The sequence below is a fragment of the Limulus polyphemus genome, unplaced genomic scaffold (genome assembly GCF_000517525.1).
Source record: "Limulus polyphemus unplaced genomic scaffold, Limulus_polyphemus-2.1.2 Scaffold1031, whole genome shotgun sequence".
Classification (NCBI taxonomy): domain Eukaryota; kingdom Metazoa; phylum Arthropoda; class Merostomata; order Xiphosura; family Limulidae; genus Limulus; species Limulus polyphemus.
The window spans coordinates 34,345-60,945 of record NW_013666641.1 but is presented as its reverse complement, the minus strand read 5'-3'; the positions used below and the strand labels follow the sequence as shown (position 1 = coordinate 60,945).

At 35.3% G+C, this 26,601-nt stretch overlaps 1 protein-coding gene across 6 annotated transcripts in view; it reads right to left on the bottom strand.

The window, feature by feature from the left end:
• Positions 1–26,601, bottom strand: part of LOC106461788 (ephrin type-A receptor 4-like) — an 88,218-nt gene that overhangs the window by 43,372 nt on the left and 18,245 nt on the right. For all 6 annotated transcript variants that reach the window (XR_002611082.1, XM_022388842.1, XM_022388838.1 and 3 more), the window contains exon 3: positions 12,849–13,509. Coding sequence is in view for 5 of the 6 variants with exons in the window: in XM_022388842.1 (XP_022244550.1) it covers positions 12,849–13,509 (661 nt within the window). In the remaining variant the exon portion in view is untranslated. The remainder of the gene's footprint in view (positions 1–12,848; positions 13,510–26,601) is intronic.

The following is a 26,601-nucleotide window of genomic DNA, read 5'->3' as shown; positions in this document are numbered from 1 at the left end:
CTACTAGATATTAATTAAATTATAAATATATTAATTCATGTGAATATGACTGAATATTTTTCTTAAAAGGTGGTGTCTATTTACTTGTGACCACGCTGTGTATAAATCCCAGGAGCTTCCGGCAGGAGGATGGGAAGGGGGGGGGGGGAGGTTGCCTCCTTGACTTTCCTTTTTTCCTTTGCATATATTTTTAAGAAACTAGCTCTGCTCCTGAAAAGTGTCTGATTGTTGGTATAATGTGATAACATAGACAAGGTATGAACACGGAAACCGAATAGACATTTTCAACAACTGTAAAAAAAAAAAAAAAAATGTTTTATTTCTTACTAAATTCTTTACGATAATAAGCAGCACTCAATATGCAGCAAGTAGGAACATTTTACATGGTAGTAAATCCATCAGCTAATTAGAAAACAGGAAACCTAGGTCGATGTAGTATTGCTATAATTTACTTTGCCGTGATCTACGAAGAATAAAACAGTGGCCCTCGTCTCTGGAGACAGGGGAGTTGGGTGGACCAACTTAACGTGCGAGATGGACGTTCTTTTAGCCAGAAACTTTTCCTACTGGCGTACTGTACTCGAATCACGTGAGTTCCAGTTCGTGCGGTAACTAGATTTCATACCGCGTGCGTGATGAAGGCCTGCAGAAATGTTTGGGACCGAAGCCAATTTCCGAATTAAACCCACGCGAAAAGTGAGGACGATTATAAACGTAGCTTAGCCAACCAAAGCTAAAGAAACTACATTTCCATTTTTATCACACTTTTACAGTGTATCACAGAAAATGATCTATGTTAAGGACATAATAACGTTTATAAAGCACCAAGTATTTTTAAATGCACGAGTGTAGAAGTTCGGTAAAATTATTTTCAGCAGTGTGGTTTGCCATCCATAAATATAAATCGTTCCATTCATTTGTTTAGAACATATTGGAACTGTAAACAAGTAAATGGGAAATAGCCAAATACTGTCAACAAAGTGTAGAAAAAGAGAAGAAGAGAGTTAAAAATATATATCAGAAGTGTTAATAATGTATTTTTGTCGAATAAAACGCGGAGCATTACTGTAGAAGTGTAAGAAAAAATCATCTAGTGAGTAAGCATGGAGAGAGAGGGAAAACTCAATAATGCAGATACAGTAAAGACTGAGCTAAAACAAAGGAAATTAAAAAATGATTTGTTTGTAGTTTAAGCACAAAGCTACACAATGGGCTATCTGTGCTCTGCCCACAAAGGGTATCGAAACCCGGTTTCTAGCGTTGCAAGTCCGCAGACATGCCGCTGTTCCACTGGGGGGCATTAAAAAAGGGATTTCAGTTGTATTGAAAAGAAGAACTGTCGTCCACAAAGACTTGGTAAAGATCCTATAAAATAATCTATACTTCAATATTTCTCGAGAATAATAATACCTAAAAGCAATATAGGTATACAATGACCAGAGCGTAGTCTTATAGAGCAGTGTTTCCCAAAATGGGAGCTGCGGCCCCACTGTGGGCCATGAAGCTTTTTCTGGGGGGCCGCCAAAAATGAGCCGAAAACAAAGATGCTGAATTAATTTTAATTCTAAATAAACAATAAGCCGGCAAAAGTTATGTTGAACCAATTAAATGATACAGTATGCCAAAAGAAGATGTTCTTGTTTTTACTACGGCACTGTTTTACAATCATCATGTTAAAGTTTTTGGTTGTTGGGCCTAAAACCTTTTTATTCACATCAAGGGATCCTCAGACTAAAAGAGTTTGGGAACTACTGTTATAGAACATACGCACACGTGTTGAATTTGTCATTAGTACATGATTAACAAAATACGACAGTACAGCGAACAAGTTGTACAATGCAATAGTATTTTGTACTTTCTTTAGACAGAGTGGTTGATCTTGTATTTATGGTACCATAAGTTTACAAGTGTATTGTTCAAAATGTTCTGTATCCTACCACCCACAAATCAATAAAGTTGCTTTGTTGACGTTTGATTTTTCACTTTCACAGAAGCCCATACAGCCTCAGTAATATTTATATCAAGAATCTGTGCAGGCAAGACACGATTGCTAGTAGTTCATCACATTAGTTGTTTTATCCAAGGTATCAATTCACAACATTAGCTGCAAGCTTGGGATCACGGTCTTGCTTGAAAATTAACCCATGCCCGACAGTATTATTCTTGAAAGAGTGACATAATGGACAAGACTTTATTGTACCTACCAGCAGTCAGGGTGCCATCAATTTAGGATAGATTTCCAACACCACTGGCTAAGATGCAGTCCACATTTATATTTGTTCCCCAGCAGGCTTCACTGTACTGCACATGTTATATGTTGACCGCGATACTGTTCTTCTCTTTTCCAGAACAAACACACAAAAACTATCGTTGTTTGTTGATAAACAACTTGAATTTGGATTCATCTGTATAGAGTATTTCTTCCAGTTTTGCTCATCCAACTATTTGAAGTATGATGCCCAGTTCTGCCTTTTGTTTGGTTATCTCCTCTAAGCAACACATCCACTGTAGCTACTTCGTGCTAATAAGTATCTTATTGTTCTCGAGTTAACATTCACATCTGTACTTACAACTAGATCATTAGCAAAATCTCTACTGGATTTCGCGTATCAAATAAAGAGCATACCATGAGTTATTTAACATTATTTGAAGGTTTTAGACTTAATATATCAACAATCTACCATCAACAGTACTATTTCACGTACCTTTTTAAGCCAAAACCTTAATTTATATACGTTTCTATCCTAAAAGCCACACTTCTGCTGGGAATGATATAACTGCCTAATTTTATAGGCATTATGCTGGTGCAACATAATGTACATTATCAACACATAACTGTACTCAGGTGCAGTTAATTTTTATACATAGGGGGAATCCCATAATATTGACATTTCATACCTATTTTATTCACTGTTTCTATAATTATTTCACCCATTGTTGACTCATTGGTAAACGTAAGGGCTTATAACACTAAAATACGGGGTTTGGTTCCAAGGATGGGCACAAATAGATCGTCATTATGTAGCTTCAAGCTAAACAGAAAAAAAAATGATAATCTTACTATAATGGACGTAGCATGTATGTAACCAAAACTCCTGCTCCATTTATTGAATGGCAACACAAACAAAATTCCATAAAAAAGTTCCCACTTTGGGTATTCAAGATTCAGGCAATTAAAAAAATAACTGTGGTATGTGCAACAACCATTTCTTTATAATAGAACTAGCGGCGTTGCCCGGGTTTTCGAAAAAAAAATCCTACTCTCCGTTTCCCCGTTCCATATTTCGATAGGCTAAAAAATATTTTGTGAATTTATGAAAAAAAACAACAACCTTAGGTTTGATTATTTGAAAATAAACTACAAACCTGTTTTAAATCAAGGCTTCCTTATTGACGATGTTTTTTGTTTTTCCTTCATTCGCAAAAATAAATAGGCCCTTATGGAGAATATTTAGATTATCTTATACACGTATGAACACCCGTTCTAGCGAACAGGATAAGCCTAGCTCTATTACCCCCATCATACATACTTAAATTTTAAAATTTCAAACGTAAATATGTATATAATATTACGTTGAATTTGTTTTAATGTAAATTTAATATATTTTTATGAATGCGATACCATATTCACATTATGACATTGATGTATAAAACATACTACAAACCAAATTAAATATTCTACTTTATACTATATCAAAAGAAAAAAAAAAACACTTTCAGGTATGGAACCACCCAGAGAAAAAAAATTAGAATAAAATACATTCCTTGACTTGACTTTAATCTCATTTTTCACATTAGGTATTATAATGTAAGTCTTACTATTTTCACGTAGTATATTTCATGGTAGACAGCATAATTTTATTTTATCGGCTAGGCCTACTGTTTGCTTTTTCATACACGTGTGAATTCTGCATACGTTTCTTTTGTGTGTGAGGTTAAATATATGATGTATTATTATATGTATAATCAATAAACTATAGCTAAATAAGCCTACCAATTCTAATGGTGATAAAAAAATACAATTTCCAGGTTCAACTCATCTTCTACTTCATGCAAGCGCTCTACCAGTTACTCTGACTTGACTGTAATCTCATTGTACACAATAAGTATTATAACTTAAGCCTTACTATTTTCACGTAGTCTATTTTATGATGGTAGACGGCATGATTTTATTTTATAGGCAAAGCCTACTGTTTGCTTTTTTACACACGACATTCTAATTCTGCATACATTTTTTCGTGCGTGAGGTTAAATATATGATGTATAGTTAATGATCTATAACTAAATAGGCCTATAATGCTATATTATAAATGAAATGTTAACTCAGACTTACCAAAAAAATATTAAGCCTGCGTATAATTTATTCGTGTAATGTATACGTAAACGATAAAATTACCGGTTCGGCTAGCAGACGATAGACGCGTATATCAACGAAAAATTGTCGTTTTGCGAACCTTCACATGAGTGTGACCTGCGCAGTGAACGTAGCGGAAAACAAGCAAGTAAACAAAAAGAGAGATTGAGTTTTATATATAGACATAATTTTAAATAAACATACTCTCCTCACAACAAGAACACAACTTTCTCTAGGACTGTATGTGAGGGTTTGATTATATATCTTTATTGACGCAGTTTTTAAAGGTAGTACTGAAAAACTGGAGTTCTTCAAAAAACTTTTTTTTTCAATAAACGGTGCCACTTTTAATATATAAATATATTAGTTTATGTCAGGAGAATTTATGAAAAATTTGTGTTCTGTACATTGAATCATTTTGATGCAATAAATTGCGTATGATTAAAGAGCACAATCCGAATACTTTTCCCGTGCAGTACTTCCCAAAAAAAAAATCATTTTTTAGAAAATGTTCACTTTTTCTAAATTGTTTTCAATGAGATATGAATACTATGATTAGTAATTACTAGTACAAACAGATGCCCGTATGGCGGCGTTTCTGCTAGTTATTTCTAATACTTCATGTATCCATATATATATATAAAACACAAAAATGTAAAAACTTAATTTTTTTTATATCTCTTATCGGATTTGCATTTTCAGATGCTTTTCGGTGTAAAACCACAAAATCTACGACAAACAACACACACACGTGAAAGACAAAATCTGCAACCCGATTAAACCTTCATGAAAAAAACAACACTCTTTTTGATGCCCTCTAAATATTCGAAAACAGGAAGAAATAAAAATAGTACTTTTTACTTCTTTTTTTTTGTACTACTCTCCGAGTCTGAAGTTAGAAGATATTTTGAGAGGAAGGAAAATACGACGACAAAAACTACATTTGTTTCATTGCTTTTCTTAGAAAGGCTTAATTCTTATCGTTATCTCTTCATGTCACAACGTCAATGCTTCACTTACCTTCATTTCCCAGGATTATTTACCGGTTTGTCAAATGTCCTGAGTTAAAAGCTGTAACGGTTCCGGTGACAGACTTAGAGTGTCAAAGTTAAACAATTTTTTCCGAGTATTTCTATGCGATTGCTGGGTATTCTTCTCCCCATGGGCTGACGTACGTGTGAGGTTACTAGTCAAATGATGTTATCGAATAGTTGCTAAGTCAAGATTTCAGAAGACCCGGAAAAATCAAAAGTCTTTGTGTACTCTACACAAATGAGCCCAAAGAGTTGACTGTCGATTTCTTTTGAGCAAAGAAGAAAAGCGAGATGAAGTTGATGGCATAGGAATTTGCGTCTGATGTCGAGACACCCGCCATGGCCTATAATTCTGTTTATTTACGTTGAGTGACAATCAGCTGCTGACTCTATACACGACATGTGGACGACGTGCGCAAAAATTACATCTTTAAAAAAATAGTAATAATTTTAGTTGCGTATGCAGACATGACGCTACTTTCATGTCAAATTGTTTGTGTTTTATAGCAAAACCACATTGGGCTATCTGCCAGTGTCCAATGTGGGGAATCGAACTCCGAATTTTGGCGTTGCAAGTTCGTAGACTTACCGCTGTCCCATCGGGAGGACTTCATATTAAAAGGCCAAAATGGTGCGAACGGTTTTGTTAGCTGTAGCTATTTATCTATTTTTTAACTTATCGCCAAGCAGGTATAAACTTTGTACTAATTCAGTTTAATGTTACTAACATCTTGATTAAAATAAATAAATTTTGCCACCCTCAGTAACCATATTGTTTTCTAAAACAACAACAAATAAACAGAACTACTGAGGAAATTGTCGTCTGACGTCACGGCTTTATTTATTACCACTTGTGGGTATCTTGGTCGATGTGGTTTGTGTTGCTGTTGGAAAAATTGCACTTAGGTATAACTTTCCATAGCTTGTTTATAAATCGGAATAATAACATACCAAATTTACACTTTACCCTACCACTTCAACATAACTTTTTAAGACACAGAAAAGCCGCAGTTATTTTGAATTTACAATATCAATGAATAAAATAACTTTTACAACAACTGGCTTCTATTTCACACTAAATATTTAATTTTATAAATAATTACAACATTCATCGGCGTCTGCCCATACTCTCTAACACTTTCTTTTCTTAGCTTTACCACGTACAGCGAAGAGCTAGCTACTTTGGTATGTACAGACGTAAGACTGTTAACCCTAACCATCCAACTAAATGGTTCGTTAATCTTCGACTCGCTTTATTTATTCACTTTCAGTCCTCGCGAACCTTTAATAAAGCTGCTGACCGTTGTACATAGTATCAAGGAATGAGTTGAGTGGTTGAGTTGATTCGTTCAACTACTGAACAAAGGGCAGTTACTTCAATAGGCTATCTTGAGATGACTCGAGCATGTTATGCCGGCATTTCAGTGAAACTATGTAAAACTATACATTTCATTAGGTCTCTTCAACCATATTAGGCTCTTACCGATTTCATTAATTCCAGGCACAGATCAGGCCAAAGATTTGTATTTATGACAAAGCTACTAGGCAATCTGCTTCCGTCCCCAATTTTGAATTAGTGACCAGAAGGAAGATAACCGATCAGCAGTACTTTACCATCTACTATCCATGCTAAGGAATTGGCTGCCACTCTTGTAACGCACCCAAAATCCAAATCGCGGAAAATATTTATGGTAATACACAGGTTCTAACTAAGCTTGCGAATACAGAGCTCTACCACAGGACTGCGCTCTATAGCTTAAAAAGGTTCACATGGTAGTATTTAATAAACGTTTCTGCTTTTCAACTTCAACATATTGGTGTGACAAACATTCTAGTGATGCTGGTGATTTCTTAATTAAACGATTTATTTCCTCAGTTACTTTTTTGTTCGATTGTAAGTACGTTTTCAATTGGTTATTGATTTTAAATTTTGAAAGTGAAGTAAAAAAAGAAAAAGAAACAAATGGTGAGAGAGTTATAATCATGGGCCTAACGCTAATGACATTAAAACTTTATTGCCAGACATAGGCTGATACTTAGGTATAGTTGGTCAACATCGACTTTGTTACAGAACAGCACAGCGGTCGTTTAAAGCTAAGCATCTGTTACTGCTCCTGTTCGCTATATCTCAAGCTGACATTCTGTAACACTTTTCTACTGTTCTGCTATGAAATTCTCTTTCCCACCACCCCCTGGCGTGAAACGATATTGTAACAGCTGGACGTAGATGTGACGTTACATAGCATGTGCGAAACCAGACTGTAGTGGCTTTGTGCCAACCAGACTTGCAGAAAGAAAAATACCCTGGATTTCTGCATTACTCGTTGATATGAAAAAGATGTACACTAATGATCAGATCAGGCGACATTTCTAATTATCTAGCTGTTATATGTAATGTATATTACAAAAGATAGTTTATTTTTAAACTTAATTAGAATTAAAGATTATGTTCGGGGGAATTTGATGCGTCAGAGTTAAAGGTCAATTACAGTGTTAATACGAAGAAGTTGAAAGGAGTTTATTTTATTTATTTTTAACAGGTTTTGTATTTCTGCAGTGATATCTCAAACTTAATGATTTCCAGAAACATCTCAATAGAAATGGACGATTTATATACTTTATTTTTTGATTTTTCAATTGCGTATTATTGGGAAAAGCTGACAAAAGATTAACTTTTGCACAGCCGTTCCCAAATTTTAAAAATAATGCATATTTTAGCTACTTTATTTCCCAATTTCTAGTACAAAACGAGGTAATACCCATATAACATTATAGTGCAATTAAACTAGTTATAATTGAATGAATTCTTACACATAGTTTGAAACGTTTTAAAATAATCTTAATTAAACTGTAGTTATAATAAAATGAATTTTTACACATAACTTGAAAAGTTTTTAAATAATTTTAATTAAACTGTAGTTATAATCGAAGGAATATTGGACATATAACTTGAATAAACTTAAGTTGTTTTGGTGAATCTCGCTTCTTTAATTGTTTCACGTTATTATTTCAAGTAATTAATTTTAAGACACGTTCTTGGAAAAAAGTTTTATTAATAACCTTCAAAGAAACAAGGAACCTTAAGCAGTTATTTAACTTTAACAATTACACGAAATTGAAACTTGATTTAATAATCAATGCATTTCTCAAGTCCTAAAATATCATATTGGGAAGAGGAATTTAAATTAATAAATACTTTGTATGCTTCTTAATTTCCCGCTCAGAAAACTGTAACTTACCAAGACTTAGTCTTAGCAAGATTGTTGAAGCAAGAACTGCGCATGGTCGGGCGATGCAAAATTTGATAAATACCCGAATGATAATTAAGGCCCGTTTCTTTACCTTGTGTAAATACATTAAACCGAGAGAATACAATTATTATGGGTCACAATGAGCTATTTATTAATCCACCACGTATTTAGCAAAAATTACCTATTCTTTTAGAAAGGAATAACATCAGATAGAAACTGTACAACATAGTGGCAGAATACAAGTTTAAGCTTACTAAAAACACAAGAGTTTGAAAAACAAATACTGAAGAGTTTACCTTTAGAACAAAAAAATGGTCACAGCTTTTCGAATATTTAGTGTTTTAAATATTTTAGGTCTAATTTTCCTCTAAAGAATTGTGTGATGATTTTTCATTCCTAACTTGAGATATATATTCAAATATGGAGCAGATAAAACGCCTCCTACAACAGATATTATAACGATTATTGAGAATATCTTGTTTAGATAGCAAAAACCAAATCTTCCCCCACCACCCCTTGTAGCTCAGTCATAAGCCTGAGGGTTTATAACGCTAAAATTAGGGCTTCGATAACTGCGGGGGGCAGAGACACAGAACCTATTGTGTAGCTTTATGCTCAACAACAAACAATTAAATGGAAGAAAACGATCCCAGTTTTTTTAACGTTGATTAGAAGAAAAATCAGAGATAACCAAAGTTTCGTAACAATGCTGTTGTAGAAGTTGTTTGTAAACCCAACAGGCATTGAACAGATTGTATAAAAAACTTAAGGCTAAACAGAACCGCAACTCCAAAATAGCAGTATAACTCACAAACTACTTATTTTGAGTTGTGACCAACTCTAAACAAGTTCTGAATCACATCTTGACGACACTAACAAATACACAAACTTGTACATTTTTATTTTACGAATCTTCTATGGCATTCCATATTAGGCTGGTTTGTTTTGCAAATTAAAGAATAACCGTTGTCTAACCTACGCTTAGTATGCGAGTTAAAAACATCGTAGTGGAGAAGCCTATCGGCCAAACTTGTAACTCATAAATACAATGAATAACCAATAAATATCCAGCTATGAAAACAACACATTGTTTTTTGTTTTTGTTTTTAAATGACACACGCACACAGAAAGAGAGACACAACGCATTACAAAATAACCAAATAACTTGTTAATATATATGCTGATTCAAACGGAGCTATTGAGATGTGCAAGTATAGACGAAACGGAAATAATTCAACATTTTACCAGTGACTCGTGACATAACGGAAAAGTACACATTTCTAAACGTTAAACTTCAACAAATCCAGGGGTGAAATTCTCAAAAAAAAATTAGAAGTATTCAGATGGGTGAAGTGGACCTGTTTTTGAAAAAAGAAAAAGAAATCTATGTGTGAACATAAAAAACGGCAAAGCTGCTCAAATAAGTCCCGGTACCAGTATCACCTTAAAAAATATGTTCCGGTACTCAGTATAGGTTAGTACCGGCAGAATTTCACCCTTAAACAAATCTATGTAAGAGGAACGAAACTCGGCTGCCGACCATGTTCGTTAGAAACACGTGCATAATAAGGGCCATGGTCGTAAGGTTAAAGCGGGATGGGCGGACAGAAAAAGCAGACATGTTGAGCAAACATAGCAGCAGGATTTGGATTAGCAACCTGTCAACAGTTAATTGAGAAAACGTGCCTAGTGCAACCTGTTATTTGAATGGTGCGTGGGTATGTACACCAATCAGATAACCCTATTAAGGCGGGGTCCAGATTTCGAGTATTACTGGCAAGATGGGCTTCAAATGAGAGAATAACATACCAGCAACACTGCTGACGTCAGATTGGGCAGTTAAAGTTTGATGTTCATTGGCCAGTTCTTGAGAGAAGCTACTTGGATGTTAAACTTGTAATAACCTTCTTTTTTTTTGCAATCTTTTTACTCAAAACTGTTTATACTGTCCCCCTTCGCCGAAGTTTATTTTTATTTGTGGACATTGTCGTTAAAATGCTAGAATAATCTTCATATTCAGTAGAATATTTGGGAAAGCTTTACCACTGTTAAAACATAACCCGATCACTGATGTTCTGCATTAGTCAGTATTTGACCTGATGATAATGAGTTCATCCAATGAAATGTTGCAGTGTTTAAATTCATATAAATTATGGATATTCAGTCAGCCTCATTATTTATTATTCTAGAAAAGAGCAACCAACTTATAAATTAAACACATTTATTCCACCAAAATGTCCCACAAAACTGAACTGCTGCTATTTTTTGAAGGTACAGAAAACAATTCTGGAGAAAATATTCTACAAAAAGTATTAAATAAAATTCAATCATGCAGTGTACTTCAAAATAGTCGATAATATTAAGGACAAAAACTTGGAATGTATTTGGAAGATGACCTGTTTCATACCGATAAAAAATACACTGGTTGAACCAATCACTATAAAAACAAAGGAACTTTTAAATATGGTTTGCTACTAAAACTTGATATTTTTTCTTCGATTGCGAACTCACGTCAAACAAAGAAGTACCAACTATAAGACCAATTCGAATGTTTAAATATTTCTTTTTGTAAACTGAAGGTCAGTTCCAGACATTATTTTCTCCCCTTTTTAAATGATAAATGAAACTTATGATTTTACAAACTAATGTCAGTTTAAAATTCGCAGCTGTTAGAATGTGTGTGCGCGAACACTTTTCCCCTTCATAGTTAAATTCCAGACATGAATTTTAGTTAAGCCACACTATCAGACTTGACCTTAAGGCAATGCAAGCAAGGCAGCTCTACCTTAGGCCCCTCGCTATAAGGACATGCATTGATATGTTTATGAGGGATTCTTAAAGATGAAGATGCAAAACTCAAAAAACATACAGTTCACCCATTAAAAAGGGTACCGCATCGTGATGTTGTACAATTTCTGTCACATTTTTTTTATAGTTGAATACTGTGAGAGGCCCCGTACTTTGAATAATGCCTACCCCCCCCACCCCACCTGTGGCTAAGGCAGGCTCTGTAGCCTATTAACTTTCCAAATACTTGAGAATAATAAAATAAAGAAAATATACGTTTATAACTACCTTGTATACAATAAAAGATGTACAAAAGTTTTAAAAAAATATTATAATAATTTATTAAAATCCCTAACAATACACACTAAATAAAAATACTCAAAAAGAGTTCACTGAATAGTGACCGAAAAGACCCAGAATTCTATTCAACTCATCTTCTTCGATGGATGCCGTATCGCTTAGTTTAGTCTCTTTTAAGTGCATCAAATGTTTTTCATCTTCCTATTCTGTCGTTAGGAGATTATAGTAGACAAACCTTCGACACCGCTCAGCATCATAGATACCATAACGGAGACCGCTGTTACGTCCCACTGCTTTTGGACAAAAGGAAACTAGCAGTCAAAAAAATAAGTTCTAGGTTTTCCGTGAACAAAGAGTTTCCATTTGCTGATGTATACCTTCTTATTGTCCTTCTGGCAGAGTCCTTTAAGTGTGTAGGAACTCGTCAAGCTAATGACACTTCGAACCTAACTGACCGTGAACAAAGGACCAAGCACCACTAGAAGTGACCAATACTCAAGTATTTCAACTTCTTGTCTCGTATATCCATTACTTCATCTCCGTTTTCTTTTAGTGGCTATATAGTCTACAGATGATTTGTGGGCAAGTCTGTAAACTACAAATATTTCTCCCTGCTTCCTGATTTTCTGTGATACGAACACAAGACTTACGGTAAAATACTTATCCCTCCCTTTTGGTTTTCTTAAATGATGGCTCGAAAGTTTTATTTTTCTTACTTTACTAATCTCTTCATTTGGAACCATTTTTTTTTCCTTTACATTTCTAATGCATTTTTGTAGTTTCTATCCAACTGTTTCTTTCAACAATGTTTTTCTTTTTGAATACAAGAAACATTAGTAATTTTTGAATCAATATTAGACAAAAATTCATGGTTTGTCATTTTCTGTAATATTTAGATAAGATAAGCCTACGGAGCTTATTTCATACCGAAATATCCTTATAAAACCTATATACATATTAAAAAACAACTCCAGTATGTAGATTGAATATTTCTATGACCTTCATAGTTTTCACTGTAGTGTTTATAAGCTTTTTTTAAAGGCTTAATAGTAAATACTTTCAGCAGTCTACGTCTTAGTTACTTAAAGCTTAAAAAAAATGAAAACATCATTTACCACTTACCTTCACAGGTCTGGCCAACAGCTTCATATCCCGGCATGCATTTGCAGCCTCCAGAAAGCAGTGTCCAATTTCCGTCTCCTTTACAAAGCATCTTAGGAGCTTCTACGACTTCTGCATTTGGAACACACTGCCCCTCCACTTCAACGATTTCCGTTACCTGTTCACTGGTAGAGGTATCCGGAAAAAAAGCAAAACTCCTTGTCATGTTAGGACAAGTAACATAGTAAACTTTAATGGCGATTAGCGATAAGCATGCTCCCTGGTCGCGGAAAGCAAAGTAGACACCCTTTTTGGTAACGGGAATGCTTCGGACTTCAGTGTTGATTATGACTTCATTAGAAGATGTAAAGCGCCCCTCATCGGCCGCAATACGATCGACGAGTTTGTAGGACTCGGGCTCCCATGGTGGCGGTTCTTTAGTTGCAGCATCAAACTCGTAATAAAGTAAAGAAAACGTTTCCTTACATGATAAAGCCATGCCTGGAAAGAGGTTGCAGTCACGCATGCTGAATTTGATCTCGATGTACATCCGACTGGCGTCGCCACGCTCAATAAAAGGCGTCCATAACCAGTTATTAACGTTTGTGTAGGCGACATCACAAACAACAAACGATCTCCAATTGATCCCTTGCTCGAAATTCGTGAAACTTTCCTCCACCCACTAAAAAAGAAAGGAAAAAAAGAAACAACTATTAAAACTATTGATATTGCTCTTAATTCTGCATCAGACGATTGTTACTGATACTGTGGAAATCAATGGTAAGCCTCTCAGCTTCGTAGAAATGTATATAGAAATATAAAATAAATAGGACATGTTTATATCCGACAACATACTCGTAAAACGTATGAATAAGAAAGAGCCGAGCGTGGCCTAGTGGTTAACATGCTGGGCTGAGGATCGTAAGGTTCAGGATTCAAGGCACGATGCTGCTAAATACGCCCTATGCTTTCAGCTGTGAATGCGTCATAAAAGTTAGACAATCCCATTATTATTTTCAGAACCGGATTGAGCTCTTGTGGCAGCCTTCCTTCTGTTGACTTGTTTAAAATTAGGGATGGCTATACTTGAATCATACAAGTCTCTGGCCTGGCTGTTTAGCTAGTGCGTGGATTATTGAATAACGCTTTCTTATAAATAACCAATCATCTTTCTGATCCCGAAACAGTCCGGAAATATTAAATCGAAGAATGATTGTTTATTTTGTTCAGTATCAGTAAAATAAAACTTTAGAATATAAAGACCAACGGGTTATCACCAAAACCAGTTTTCAAGACTTGTTTTGTGGATGATTAAAAAATATTATTTTTTTACAGTGTTTCCAAGGGTTAATATTTATGGAAAAGCTACTAAGCCAATGTACCGCCGTCCTTATTTTTCAACCACTGACCAGAGGAAAGGCAGCCAATCAGCAGCATCCTCCTACCAACCATCCACGCTAGGAGATTGACTGCCACTTTTAAACGCAGTTTAAAAGTGCTGGAAGTACTTGTGGTGACAGCTCACGGATTCGAGAGCTGTATCACAGGTTCAACCCCCGCCATGAAAATGAGGAAATGGGCCATTCAAAGTTTATCTAAAATAATTAATATTTTTGTGTGTGTGTGCGGATATCTTGTAAATTATATACAACTAGGTTGTTTTAGCTGAAAGTTGGTCAGGTGTGGCCGAATGGTTAGCGTGCTTTGACGTGAATCCGAGAATTCACAGTTCGTGATCCATTACCGCAAAAGCGCGCTTTTAACTCTGGGACCGTAGATGTGTTGTAACAGTGATGACCAACTCACATTGTAGGATGGCCAAACAGTTGACGGTGGGTGTTACTGACCAACAGCTATGTAGCCTTACGCAAAATTCTGAAACAAACTAATTAACTGAAAATATTTCTTTTAAATATAAAGTTTTGTTTCCTTACAAACCGAATCACTTGGCATAATGCGTGTAAGAACCTTTAATTATAACGTATAGAATGAGAATCATATCATAATTAAACGGTCCAGAGTGAAACTAATTAAAACGTTCACAATAGCGACACGGAACGAGACAAACACGTGTTAACAGAATGACGCACTTTCAAAATATCGCGAAGGAAATACACAGTGAATTATCAGTCGTTTTGTCGATTATCGTGAAACTTGGAAATCACAACAGTAACAACCACAAAGTGAAGTCAATGAAATGGTAGAAATTCGTTTCGTAAAAGCCACTTTGATAGTGTTACATGCTCCGAATCAATTTGTAAATTGTTAATATAACAAGTACGGTTAGATAATTACCGTATGTATCCCAGAACCACCAAACCGTAATATTAACTTCCGTAAGCGTTTGGTAACGGGAAAACATCACAACATTCGGTTACACCTATACAGCCCATAATTAGGATATATATTAAGTAAATAAATATATGTGTTTCATGTTACTGTAAAAGCGATTTTTGATAGTATTCTAATGCATACATATTATTATGTCTTCTATGTGTGTGTGTGTGTATATATATAACGAACGCATCTAGTTTATCAATTACAAAAACTTTACAGTTTATTTACATTTAATAAGTTCGCCACTTCAAAACACATAGTATAGCAGAAAAGTTAATAATATTTGACAACTTTTAAAAATAAAAGCAGCGCTCTATTTACAACGGTTCTCGATCTATGGTCCGTAAAAATAATTGCACAAAGATTAACAAAAATTGAAGTGGTCCAGAAACAAAAAAGTTTGAGAAACACTGGTTTATTAAATAATATTTATACATAGTACGTTTACAACAGAAAAAATTTCGTAAATTATTAAAACTATAAATAATTGTAATTCAGTATTTTCTAAACCTAACCTTTATGATAAATGTAACTGCTGACCCATCCAAGTAAGACCTGTGAGAATAAAGTCATCACGGATAGCTCTTTGCAGGAAAGATGGTGCTATTTGTACGTGGTTTATCCACGCTTTATGAAACTTCATTGTCTGCTAATGATAAAAGGATGAAGGAAGTATCAGACTATTTCGCACGGGTTGGTGAACTACTTTTATTAATGATCTACTTTTTTGTACAGAAGGTTAATTTCCCAGTACAGTGACATCTTGCTCAGACGCTAACTGTGACACCACTGCCGATAAGTTAAAACCATACACTATGAACTTCTGAAAAAATTGATCAGAGATTGTTAATAAACAATCAGCGCCATAAAGCTACGGGTTGGCTTGTAGCTGAAGGAATATTACAATCCTTTCCAAAGAAGGATACTGTGCAGCGATTGTTACACAGTGTAGGTCTAAAGGGTACAACATTTCTGAAAAGGACGTCTTCGGTACTTTCCCATAGAATAAGAACAATTCCCACAATAGAGTGGTTAAGACAACAAGAAAATCCCAAATCAATCCAGAGCAACAATCTCATCTACAAAGTGAGGCATATCGTTACGAAAGAGAACCCGACGACTCAAAACACAGCTCCTGTGAAAATGGGCATATCTCCTGGTACCGTTAACAAGATATTAAATAAAGATTTGAAGTTAAAGAAGACACGAGCTTCTATCCACACCTAGAAATAAATGGCTGCTCTCGCGAAAAAGACTTGAAGAATCTGCGATCCCAGTAATTCCATTCAACCACATACCTCTCAAGTCTATTTATGCAATTTCAATGGACCTCTAGGTCCTTGATCCGATTAAAAATGGTCTTAGAAGCTGACTTCTAAGTACGGTAGGTGATGTATGTCAAGATGTGCGGTCTAAGATTAATTTCGCCGAAACTTGTTTCAACGAAAATTAGCCCATAAGTTTCCAAAAAACTCTGTCACAACACACGCATATAACAAAGGCAAAAAAAACAAAAAATCCATTCACCATTCACATGAAATATATGTAGCCTAAAGTAGTCGATTTTGAAAATATAGCATCGCCCTTTTCAAAATAACAGTAAAAAAAGTCAATGTTGCGTTTTAACATGCTTCTTTCATTGCATTACTGTGTGATGTTATATCGAAACTTTATTCAGTTCTTTGGAAACAAGTCTCAGCCAACGTATTGGTAGTGTCACTTTGATAATGGGCATATCTCAATTTGAATATTTCTTTGAAGATTTCGTTTGTTTATTTTAAGCATAAAACTATATAATGGGCTCTCGACTCCCTGTGTTGTGCCCACTACGGGTATCGAAACTCAATTTCTATCGTTACAAACCTTCAGGCTTGCCGCTGATCCATGGTAGAGGGAGCTTTTTTGGAAGAACAAATTTGAATAACACTACAGCAAACATAAGTTTTCATATAAAAACTCTCCTTTAATTTTCTTCCAACAATTTTACTGTAAGTACATAGTCATGACTTAATGGATAACTTGAACAGTGAAAACTTTTATTTTCTGCCATCCCTCGTCAGAGAGTACTGGCACTAGACTTAAAAGAATATTTCAAAGCTGCGTATATAGCCGTTACATTATCTAAATATAGCCTGTGGCTGGCTGAACGAGCTTTAATAAGATAAGGGAGGAATTAAATTCCAATGGAAAGATAACATTCCAAATACGAGAACAGGGTGGAGGGAATATAAAGCTGATAAATTGGAAACTAGCTATATTTCTATGGGCTTTTTCCACACAGAAAACTAATCAGTCATAATATTTTGCGTACACCATATTGCACCACCACTTGGGTCTAATCACGTGACTGCTTGCCGCGAGGGAGATGTAATGCCTTGTGTGCCACACCTAGACTTGATAGGCTGGCAAGTTCTTGATGTGTGATGTACAAACAATGTGAAATAGTATAGAACAACCACGTGCTATTTGAAAGCTAAGTTTTAGACAATATTTGATAATGGTGCTCATATAAGCTGCGAAAAAAAAAACAGTGTTAGGTTATCATTATTTTTTTTGTATAGAAGACAGATTTTTCTTCTTGTACGCGTAAGTAGTAAATGCTTTTTTATTTTCTATCAACTCCGTGAACTTTGCGTTTTTTAGGTGTGGAAAAAATTCGGTAATCTGTCCATCCGTTTATTTTCAAGCCACAACTTTTAAAAAACTTAGCATGTTGAGATCTTGCATGTAGGAAGTTTCGTTTCGTTTACTGACTCAATTTTGAAAATTATTTTTCCCCCTAAATTTTTTTTTTGTTTAAAACATTAGCAGTTACACTTTGTTTACCTCACAATAATGATCTGTGATAATTTTCACTGAAGTTTATTTACATAAAATATCGCTTGCTTATCTTTTTATTCTCAGTAAACATCTTAATCCCAACTAGTTTGGGGGTCAGCTGCTAATTGTGTACTCCAAGAATTTTATACCGGGTGGCCGGCCCGGACGGCAACAACATAGAACGAGGATTTAAACTCGAAACCCTCAGACTGCGAGTTGAGCACTCTAACCACCAGGCCAGGCCCCGTTTGCTTCTCTAGTCTATACATAAAATATGTTGTATAATTTTAATGTTCTTTTATGGCAACTTTTTATGAACATGGGTGATCGTCAAGTGACAAGTTTTCAGTTGTAAATATTGACTACCAGCCAGTCAACGATAAACGAATGTACTTGTTATTAAATCTAAATTACAATCATCATGATACTACGACATAAGATTAGGTTCAGACTTGGGCCAGGTGTGGTCTATTTGTTAGCGTGCTCATTTTGCGAATCCGGGGATTCAAAGTTCGTTACCGTAAAAATGCACCAAGCAATTTGGAACCATAGGAATGCCGTTAATACCCACGTTATTCGGTCAGACAAGAATGGGTGTTATTGACCAGCTGCCTTCCTTCTAGTCTTTTAGTTCAAAATTACGGGGCCCGGCATGGCCAGGTGGTTAGGGTGCTCAACTCGCAATCTGCGGGTCGCGGTTTCGAATCCCTGTCACACCAAATATGCTCGCCCTTTCAGCCGTGGGGGCATTATAATGTGATGGTCAATCCCACTATTCGTTGGTAAAATAGTAGCCCAAGAGTTGGCGGTAGTTGGTGATGACTAGCTGCCTTCCCTCTAGTCTTACGCTGCTAAATTATGAAGAATTAGCGCAGATAGCCCTCGTGTAGCTTTGCGCGAAATTCAAAACAAACAAACAAAAGTATGGACGCCTATGCGCAGGAAGCTGTTTGTTTAGCTTGGCGCGAAAATTCTGAAACAAACAGACCCTGATACTTTATTTTATACACTGAGATATTCCACTAAATAAATGAGATATATCAATAGGCAAGCTTGCGCTATAGTTAAATGTAAGTATAATTGAGCTTTTCGTTATATTTTACTATTTTATATAAGAGTTTAGCTTTTGACAAGAAGGAAAAGTTTTGTTTTTATTTGTTGAATTTCGCGCAAAGCTACTCGAGGGCTACCTGTGCTAGCCGTTTCTAATTTAGAAATGATGGACTATAGGGAATGAAGCAAGTAAACACCACCCATCGCCAACCATTGAGCTGCTCTTTACCAACTAAAAGTGGGATTGACCGTCACATTATAATCCCCCTCCTACCACGGCTGAAAGATCGGGCATGTTAGGGGATGGGCAAATCTGTCAGAAAGAATAATATAATTTTAATAATACAAAAATTAATCAGAAACAGAATATGTCTTATTTCGGGGCTCCAAACGTTAATTCATTCTTATGTATAGTTAGAAACTAAATTGTCAATTTGCTCAAAACTGAAATGTTTCTTGATTACCTGTGCACATGTTGCATGCACTGGAAGCCTTACCAAATTGGAAATAGAAGCATGTTCCTGAATGTATTTATGTGCATGTCGTCTTATTGTTATATCTGCTTAGGAAATTTGAAAATATTCCTCTTTGAGAAAGGAACTTTTACATAGCTATGCAATAATTCGCTAAGTCTCCACAAATTTGATGAATTCCACACAAATCCGGGAGGTTTCTAGATATGATAAAACCCCAACAGTTGGTCATTTATCATAATAAAAGTTGCTCACGTTTTGCACTTCCAGCAAGAAATAATTCTTTGTGTGTGTGTGTGGTAGCTGGACTATGGGACAAGATGATGTTTATCAAAATAAATGTGTATCAGTTTACAGACGTACAAGTTTAAAATCCCGTGTTCGATTCTCCGAGGTAGACAGAAGGCAGATAACTTGTTATGTAGTTTTGCACAAAATAAAATAAAATAAAATAAAAGATACTGATATCTTTACAATGATACGTTAACATGGAGTTTAGAAGATGGGGGAGGGGGCATGTAGTGGTTCGAAGCACATTTATTATACTTTTCGCAGATAATTTCTGGAATGGCAGCACTAAACATCAAGTTCCAGCAGTTAAAGTTACAGCTATATAAATGCGATTTTTATAGAAAATATGTTATTACTTCCGGCCGTTACTGAAAAGGGCTTTTACTTATGGATATTATTACCACCCTATTTCATTAGAGTAAGTGGTACTGAGCTTTGATGTCACCAATACTCTCATCACTTTTGTCTGCTTACATACATTTGAAATTGAAATAATGGTAACAATCCATAGACACACACACAAACACAGATGCTTGTAAAAGGTGATTTACAGAATCACAGTGTTTGGTGGTTGCTATATAGGCTGAATGTTTACAGGACATACTCGAAATGTCCGCCTCTGAATTAATACAGCACTTAAGTCACTGAATCTAAAGCATTCCAACAGTTTATCAGTGTTATCTAAACAAACATCTACAAAGAAACAAGGAAAGAAATGTTAATATTCTCAATGTTAGAATGGCAACCTACTTTTGAGATACCCTTGTAGTCTTTTCAATTACTCGTTGGTAAAACTTCAAGAAAATGTGATTTAGGTGGTATCAAAAGATATCGCAATGATAATCATAAAGTGCTTCTAGTTTTGGCAAGGTCATCTTAATTCAGCAATTTGGTATCTTCGATCTGAACGATACCTTATGCGACACATGGGACAAACAGTCAAGTCGGAGGTTTGCAAGCATAGCTGTCTCAATTTAGGACTGCTGGTCAGGAGATAGGCCATTCTTGACCGTATAGCGGGATTGATTACCACAGTTTTCATGACACAGCAGCTGAGCATGTTTAGCGGCATATCACAGCTCAAGCCTTGGACCTTCCGATTCGCAATCGAGCACGGTAACTATTAGATCACACCCTAACAATAGGCTACACGATGTAAAATAACCGGAGAGTAAACAATAGTTGGTAATTTCTGTTTCACGTCCATGTATAAAGAGCTTCTACGTTTACCATACAATAAAAGAGCGTTTTTAAAAATTGAAATAAGCACGTGTATCATGCGTTCAAACTGTTCCTCATAACTATGAATGATGATTATTACGACAGAGTATCACACTACACGAGCACTCTCTGAAGCAGAGTTTTCACATTTTACTGTCAGTATTATAACGTCAATCTGATGAAAAAAAAAGGTTTTGATACTTCTATATAATCCATCTTGGAAAGCTGCGTATAATCTACGGTTTAATGAAATACAATAAACAACTGATCTAAACTACTGGTGAAAAAATCGAACCAAAGTTTTTATATAACGAAACCGTAAAGAGTTTCTGACAATTATTTAGATAAGTATTGTTAATGCGTGGCTTGTACTGTTCAAAATCGGTTGATAAAAATCAAAACATTTGTATACAAGTGTAGCTTTGCCCAATACTTTTAAAGACTGAATTTTGCCAAAGCTATCATTTTTTTAATGCCAGTAGCTTGTAAACGTTATTATTTTCTATGTTTCGTCAGCATATACTCACTCACTCAAACAAATCTTTAGTCCAAGGAACATGTGTGTAAAGCAGAACAAGTCGTGATAGTTTAAAACTGAATAATAATAAAAAAAAGTTCGAATTCGCTATATTTTCCTTTTCCATGCATGCTAATAGAGTATTTTTGCTTTTGCATCCACGACGAAATTACAAGTGGGGGACATTTGCCGTTTTTCTTTTTTAAATGAAAGTAATATAACCACTTGAATGGCACTCAAACGTGAGGAAATTTACCAACATTCGCCTCTCAAGAGATATTCTTTCTAACCAGCACATTTCTTCATTTTCAAATGCCCCATCTCTGGCCATGAAATATGCATGAACCAGCTGAAATCCATTCATCATCTCAGTTCTCTAGTAGGCCCTGTCAGGTTGGGTGGTTGGCAACGAACCCAAGTAAAAAGACTGTGGCGAGAAAAATTCGAATCCCCTCCCAAACGCTTCTTAGCTAAAAATACAGATAATGGAGCCGTTTTCTTTAAATAATTGTCTACAAATATAATAGTTTTTAGTCGTTTTGACTTTCTGTAGATCATGCACTGCGCATCACAATGGATAGGTGTTTGTTTTATAAGAGTGTTAAATTGAAACGTGTCTTTGGCAACCTTCAAATACATCCTAACGCATAGATTCGAGATATTAGTATATGCACGACACCGGTGATATACATCATTCGATCTTGAGTTACATGTTAAGCTCTGTATCAAATTGATTCAGCATATTTCCTTTTTTCTCTCTGATATTAATAGTTAGGCCTCCCGAAAGATTTACTCATCTTCACTACGCAGTCAATATATATGGTGACATTAACACAGCTTTCGGGGTTTACAGCTAGAAAAAAAAAGTATTTGTATTTGTAACCTGAACGGCACCTCATATGACACATGGACTAAATAATATGTTACTTTAGCTCCTGTTCACCATCGTCTATACGATCTGTTCAGCCAACCATGGCGGCTGCTATGCAAGTATACTATGAACCGTAAGAATCAGTGTATTTCTAAAGGCAGACAGACAACCGTTCAAGTTGTGAGGCAGTCATGTAAAAAGACTGAAGAAAAAAAGAAGGTGGACAAATCGTAATAAGTTGGATAGAAGAATCTGAACAAAAGAGGAATATTTGTGGTTAGAATCCGAAAATACGAGCTTACACCGTCTATGCGCGTAATGGTTACGCACAAAACAAGGTGAATTTATACTACCTACGTCATAGTGTAGACACGTGGAAAAACACGAACGGGTATTATGATACACGATACATAGCTACTTTGTAAAGCATACGTTTATCAAAACATCTAGAGTTTGCTACGAAATTCACACGTGTCATCAGCATACATTTTTAAAAATATAATATCATTCAACTAAGACATCCATATCACAAATTAAAAATCCATAGTTCACCACGTTACGAATCAATTCTAAATCACTTTACACTTATTGGAGAAGACGCGATGAATAACGTTACTTCAATGCGTAGTGCTTAACCCTATATCGATATTATCATTTCCTATAAATCGTAAGATATTATCATCATCATATTAGTACGGTTTGTTTTCCTGCAACCGGTAACGATAGATGTATCAGGGGTAAAAAGACGGTTTTGTAAAGCTCGTGCTAACATCCACATTAGCGACACAACTGTGTAGGTAAGTGGGTAAAAACTCCCTACGAACCCTGATTTAATCTGCACGTGAAAGGGTACATCATCAGTGTTATCGATTTGAATCTCGAGCCGCAAGGGCAGTCGCTCGTTTTCATGCAAATTAGGAGAAAATTTCTGCTCTGTTCATTTTGTCGATTCAAGTAGGTTGTCATTTATTATTCCAACAAAGGCGCGTGCAGAAATCCACATACAATGCAGACACCGGCTGTTACTGTTATATTATCTTTTCTACATATTATATGATGTATACACTTCCAAATACAGGACTCGATTCTCGTCTTCGTAGTTTTAAGGTAATTAAGCGATAAGAGATACCAAAAAAAAGGGAACTTATTCATTAGCAAATTAATCAATACGTCTAGTTTTGATTGTACTTGACTGGAGGGAAGTTTGTGTTGATTTTCGATACAGCAGCAGCAACTTATACCGTTAAAACGCCGTTGATTGAATAGCAGCACATTGAAAAAACGTTAAAAAGAAACAAGTTTTATCATCGAAGCCAACAGGAATGGGATATTATCGCATTTCAAATGAGATATTATAAAACAGAACCATTTTTATTATGTGATAATTTCACAACTTTGTTGATACTCATGTTCTGACACTGATTGAAAATAATACTTAACAAGCAAATCCGCAGAGAAGATTTATTTGTTCGTTATTAGGCACAAAGCTACACAGTGTTCTGCCCATCGCGGGTATCGAAACCCGAATTCTAGCGTTGTAACCTGTGAGGTATACCGCTCAGCCAGCGGGAATGGGGAGAAATAGGAGAAAGTGAGATAAAACCTTCTTATTCCTAGTGTCAATTTGTTATCGCTGAGCTCAGAAAAACATGTTTCCTATTTCTCCAGACGGAGCTGTTATTCTACAAAAATTATTGGTCTATATAGTTATTCTTTTGTACACTAGATGGCGGAAAACTTCTTCATTAAACGTTGTTACAACATATTCCGTACAGAAACTATACACGGTACCGAGATTACCAAAATGGCGTCTCTTCTGTTTCTTATTGATTAGAATGGTTCTATCGTGATTCATTGGTTCAGTTTTTGTTCTAATAGCAGTACTCTTATAGTTACCACGAATGTACAAAAAGTGGTAGGACAGAGTACAAACATGTTGAAATGTTTGACTAATACACGTTATTTTCCTCATGGGATAAACTTTTGTCTATTAACACACTTTGATAAAATCAACTGAAATGGCAATTTTATTCAACGCACAGGAAAGAAAATCTTAAAAGAAATTTCCTACTGTCACGAGTGTTTATTTACAATCCTTTAGAATTTAAGCGTTTGCAATATTACACAGAAATAGAAGTGTTCTAGATGGTTACATTATTTCTTAGTTTACAGCTGATAGATAATTTTACCATCACATTAAGTATACTAGTTTATACTTTCGAAATAACACAGGATGAGTACCCCTGGTTCGTTTCGAAATAGTACAGAAAGGGTATCCATGAACTGTATCGAAACAGCACAGAAGGAGTATCCCCGATTCGCTTAGAAACAGCACAGAAATATCCCTGAATCATTTCGAAATAACACAAAATAAGTATCACTGACGCGTGCTTTTAGCAGCATGTCACTGTAACCGACTCCTTTTAAGATATTAAAATACTTTGTGATTATTCATTTAAGATTTTCAAGCTATGTTTAGCCGTCCATAATTTTGAACTGATAGACTAGATAGATGACAGCAAGTCAAAAACATACACCGCCAACCCTTGGGATACTGTATTTAATCGAAAAATGGATTTGACAGTCACTCTTATAACACACGTCCTTAATGTGTGGAGCACGGTTTTGCCGCAAGGAGAGGCAAACCATGGACTTTCGGATTCACAGTTCTACAAGCTAACCACTAGCTCACCCCTGACCCTAATTCTTCGTGAAAATTAAGTTCTCAGTATAAACAATGTACGACACGTCAAAACTCTTTCCTGTTTAACAGAAAACACATGTTTACGAAGGTTGGAGTTTTTTTATTATTAGAAGAAGATAAATATAAAATTGGGAATTTGAAAACCTACAAATATGAATCGTAAAAAAAAGTAAGAAAACAAGGCTGGAGATACTGTAGACATTATTTACTTAAACTACAAATCCCAATTTTGGTTTCACACTGCTACTTAGAATTACATTTGGAATCAAAATTGGGATTTGTAGTTTGAGTAAATAATGTCTATAGCATATCCAGCCTTGTTTGCTTACTCTTTGTACGATCCCTATTGACATGTTTTTAAATTCCCAATTTTTTATTTATCTTGTTTGCTGGCTTTTTTATACTCAACTATGGGCAAAGGATTACTTGATATGGTAGCCAACTATATATTGTAATGATAATAAGTATAGTTAGTAACTAGATGGTACGGTTCATGATGATTTACCGTAGCTATTGATTACTTGATCGCATTAGTTCGAGATGTAAAATATTAAGCTGCAGCTGGAGATTGTCATAGAGATTTGTTTGAGAATATAGTGAGCATTTATAGCTTCTGTGTAACTAAATTCTTTATACATAATGCATAGCAGTGGGCAAATATATGCCTAGACTAATATACAACCCCTATTAAGCGCGTATAAAATTTTACCAATAGAAAAGCAGCTTTTTCAAATAAAACATACGTCTAAGACATCGCTTTAAATAAACCTTAGTGTCCTTTAAAGTAATTATTCTACGAATGTGTGTAAAAAAATTTAATATTATGTGTATTGATCTTTTTATCTCCTTCACTTCACACATAATATAGGGATTGGCTCCCTAAAGACACCAATTGTACAGTGTACAAAACACTGAGTATCTGCATGTTACAGTCATCTAATGTCCATCTATTATTGGTTGGTAATTTCTGTTTCGCCCTGTGCTTAAGCTTTTTAAAGGAACACCAAATATTTGTAAGAAAGTTAACTTCAATGGGTAATGATGACATCGTTTACACTAGAATTATGATGTTTTTTAGCTTATTTAACACATAGAAGAAACAAATCGACTTTTCAATACCCCTACGACTTTTGCAGTACTATATTTAGTATTCTGCAAAAGGTTTGGGTGCAATATACTAAGCCATTTTTCTTCTAAGCTGGCAAGAGAAGAAGAAGAAAAAAGAGGAATTACAAACAGGCCGTTTTGAGCGGATTTTCTTTTCCTTATAAATCTAACATGTGTTCTTTTTTGTGCATTTTTATATGTGTACAGCCTTAGGAGTCAATAGTAAAGGTTTTAAAGTTTTGTTTGAACTGAATCTTTACTGTTTAAGGTGCTTTTGGCCCGAACGTTCTATCAGGGTTTTGTACAATTCCTTGCGATTCCTATTATGAAGCACTATCGTGGTTCAGAATAACTTTCGTATTTCTGTTATTGCCGGTTTA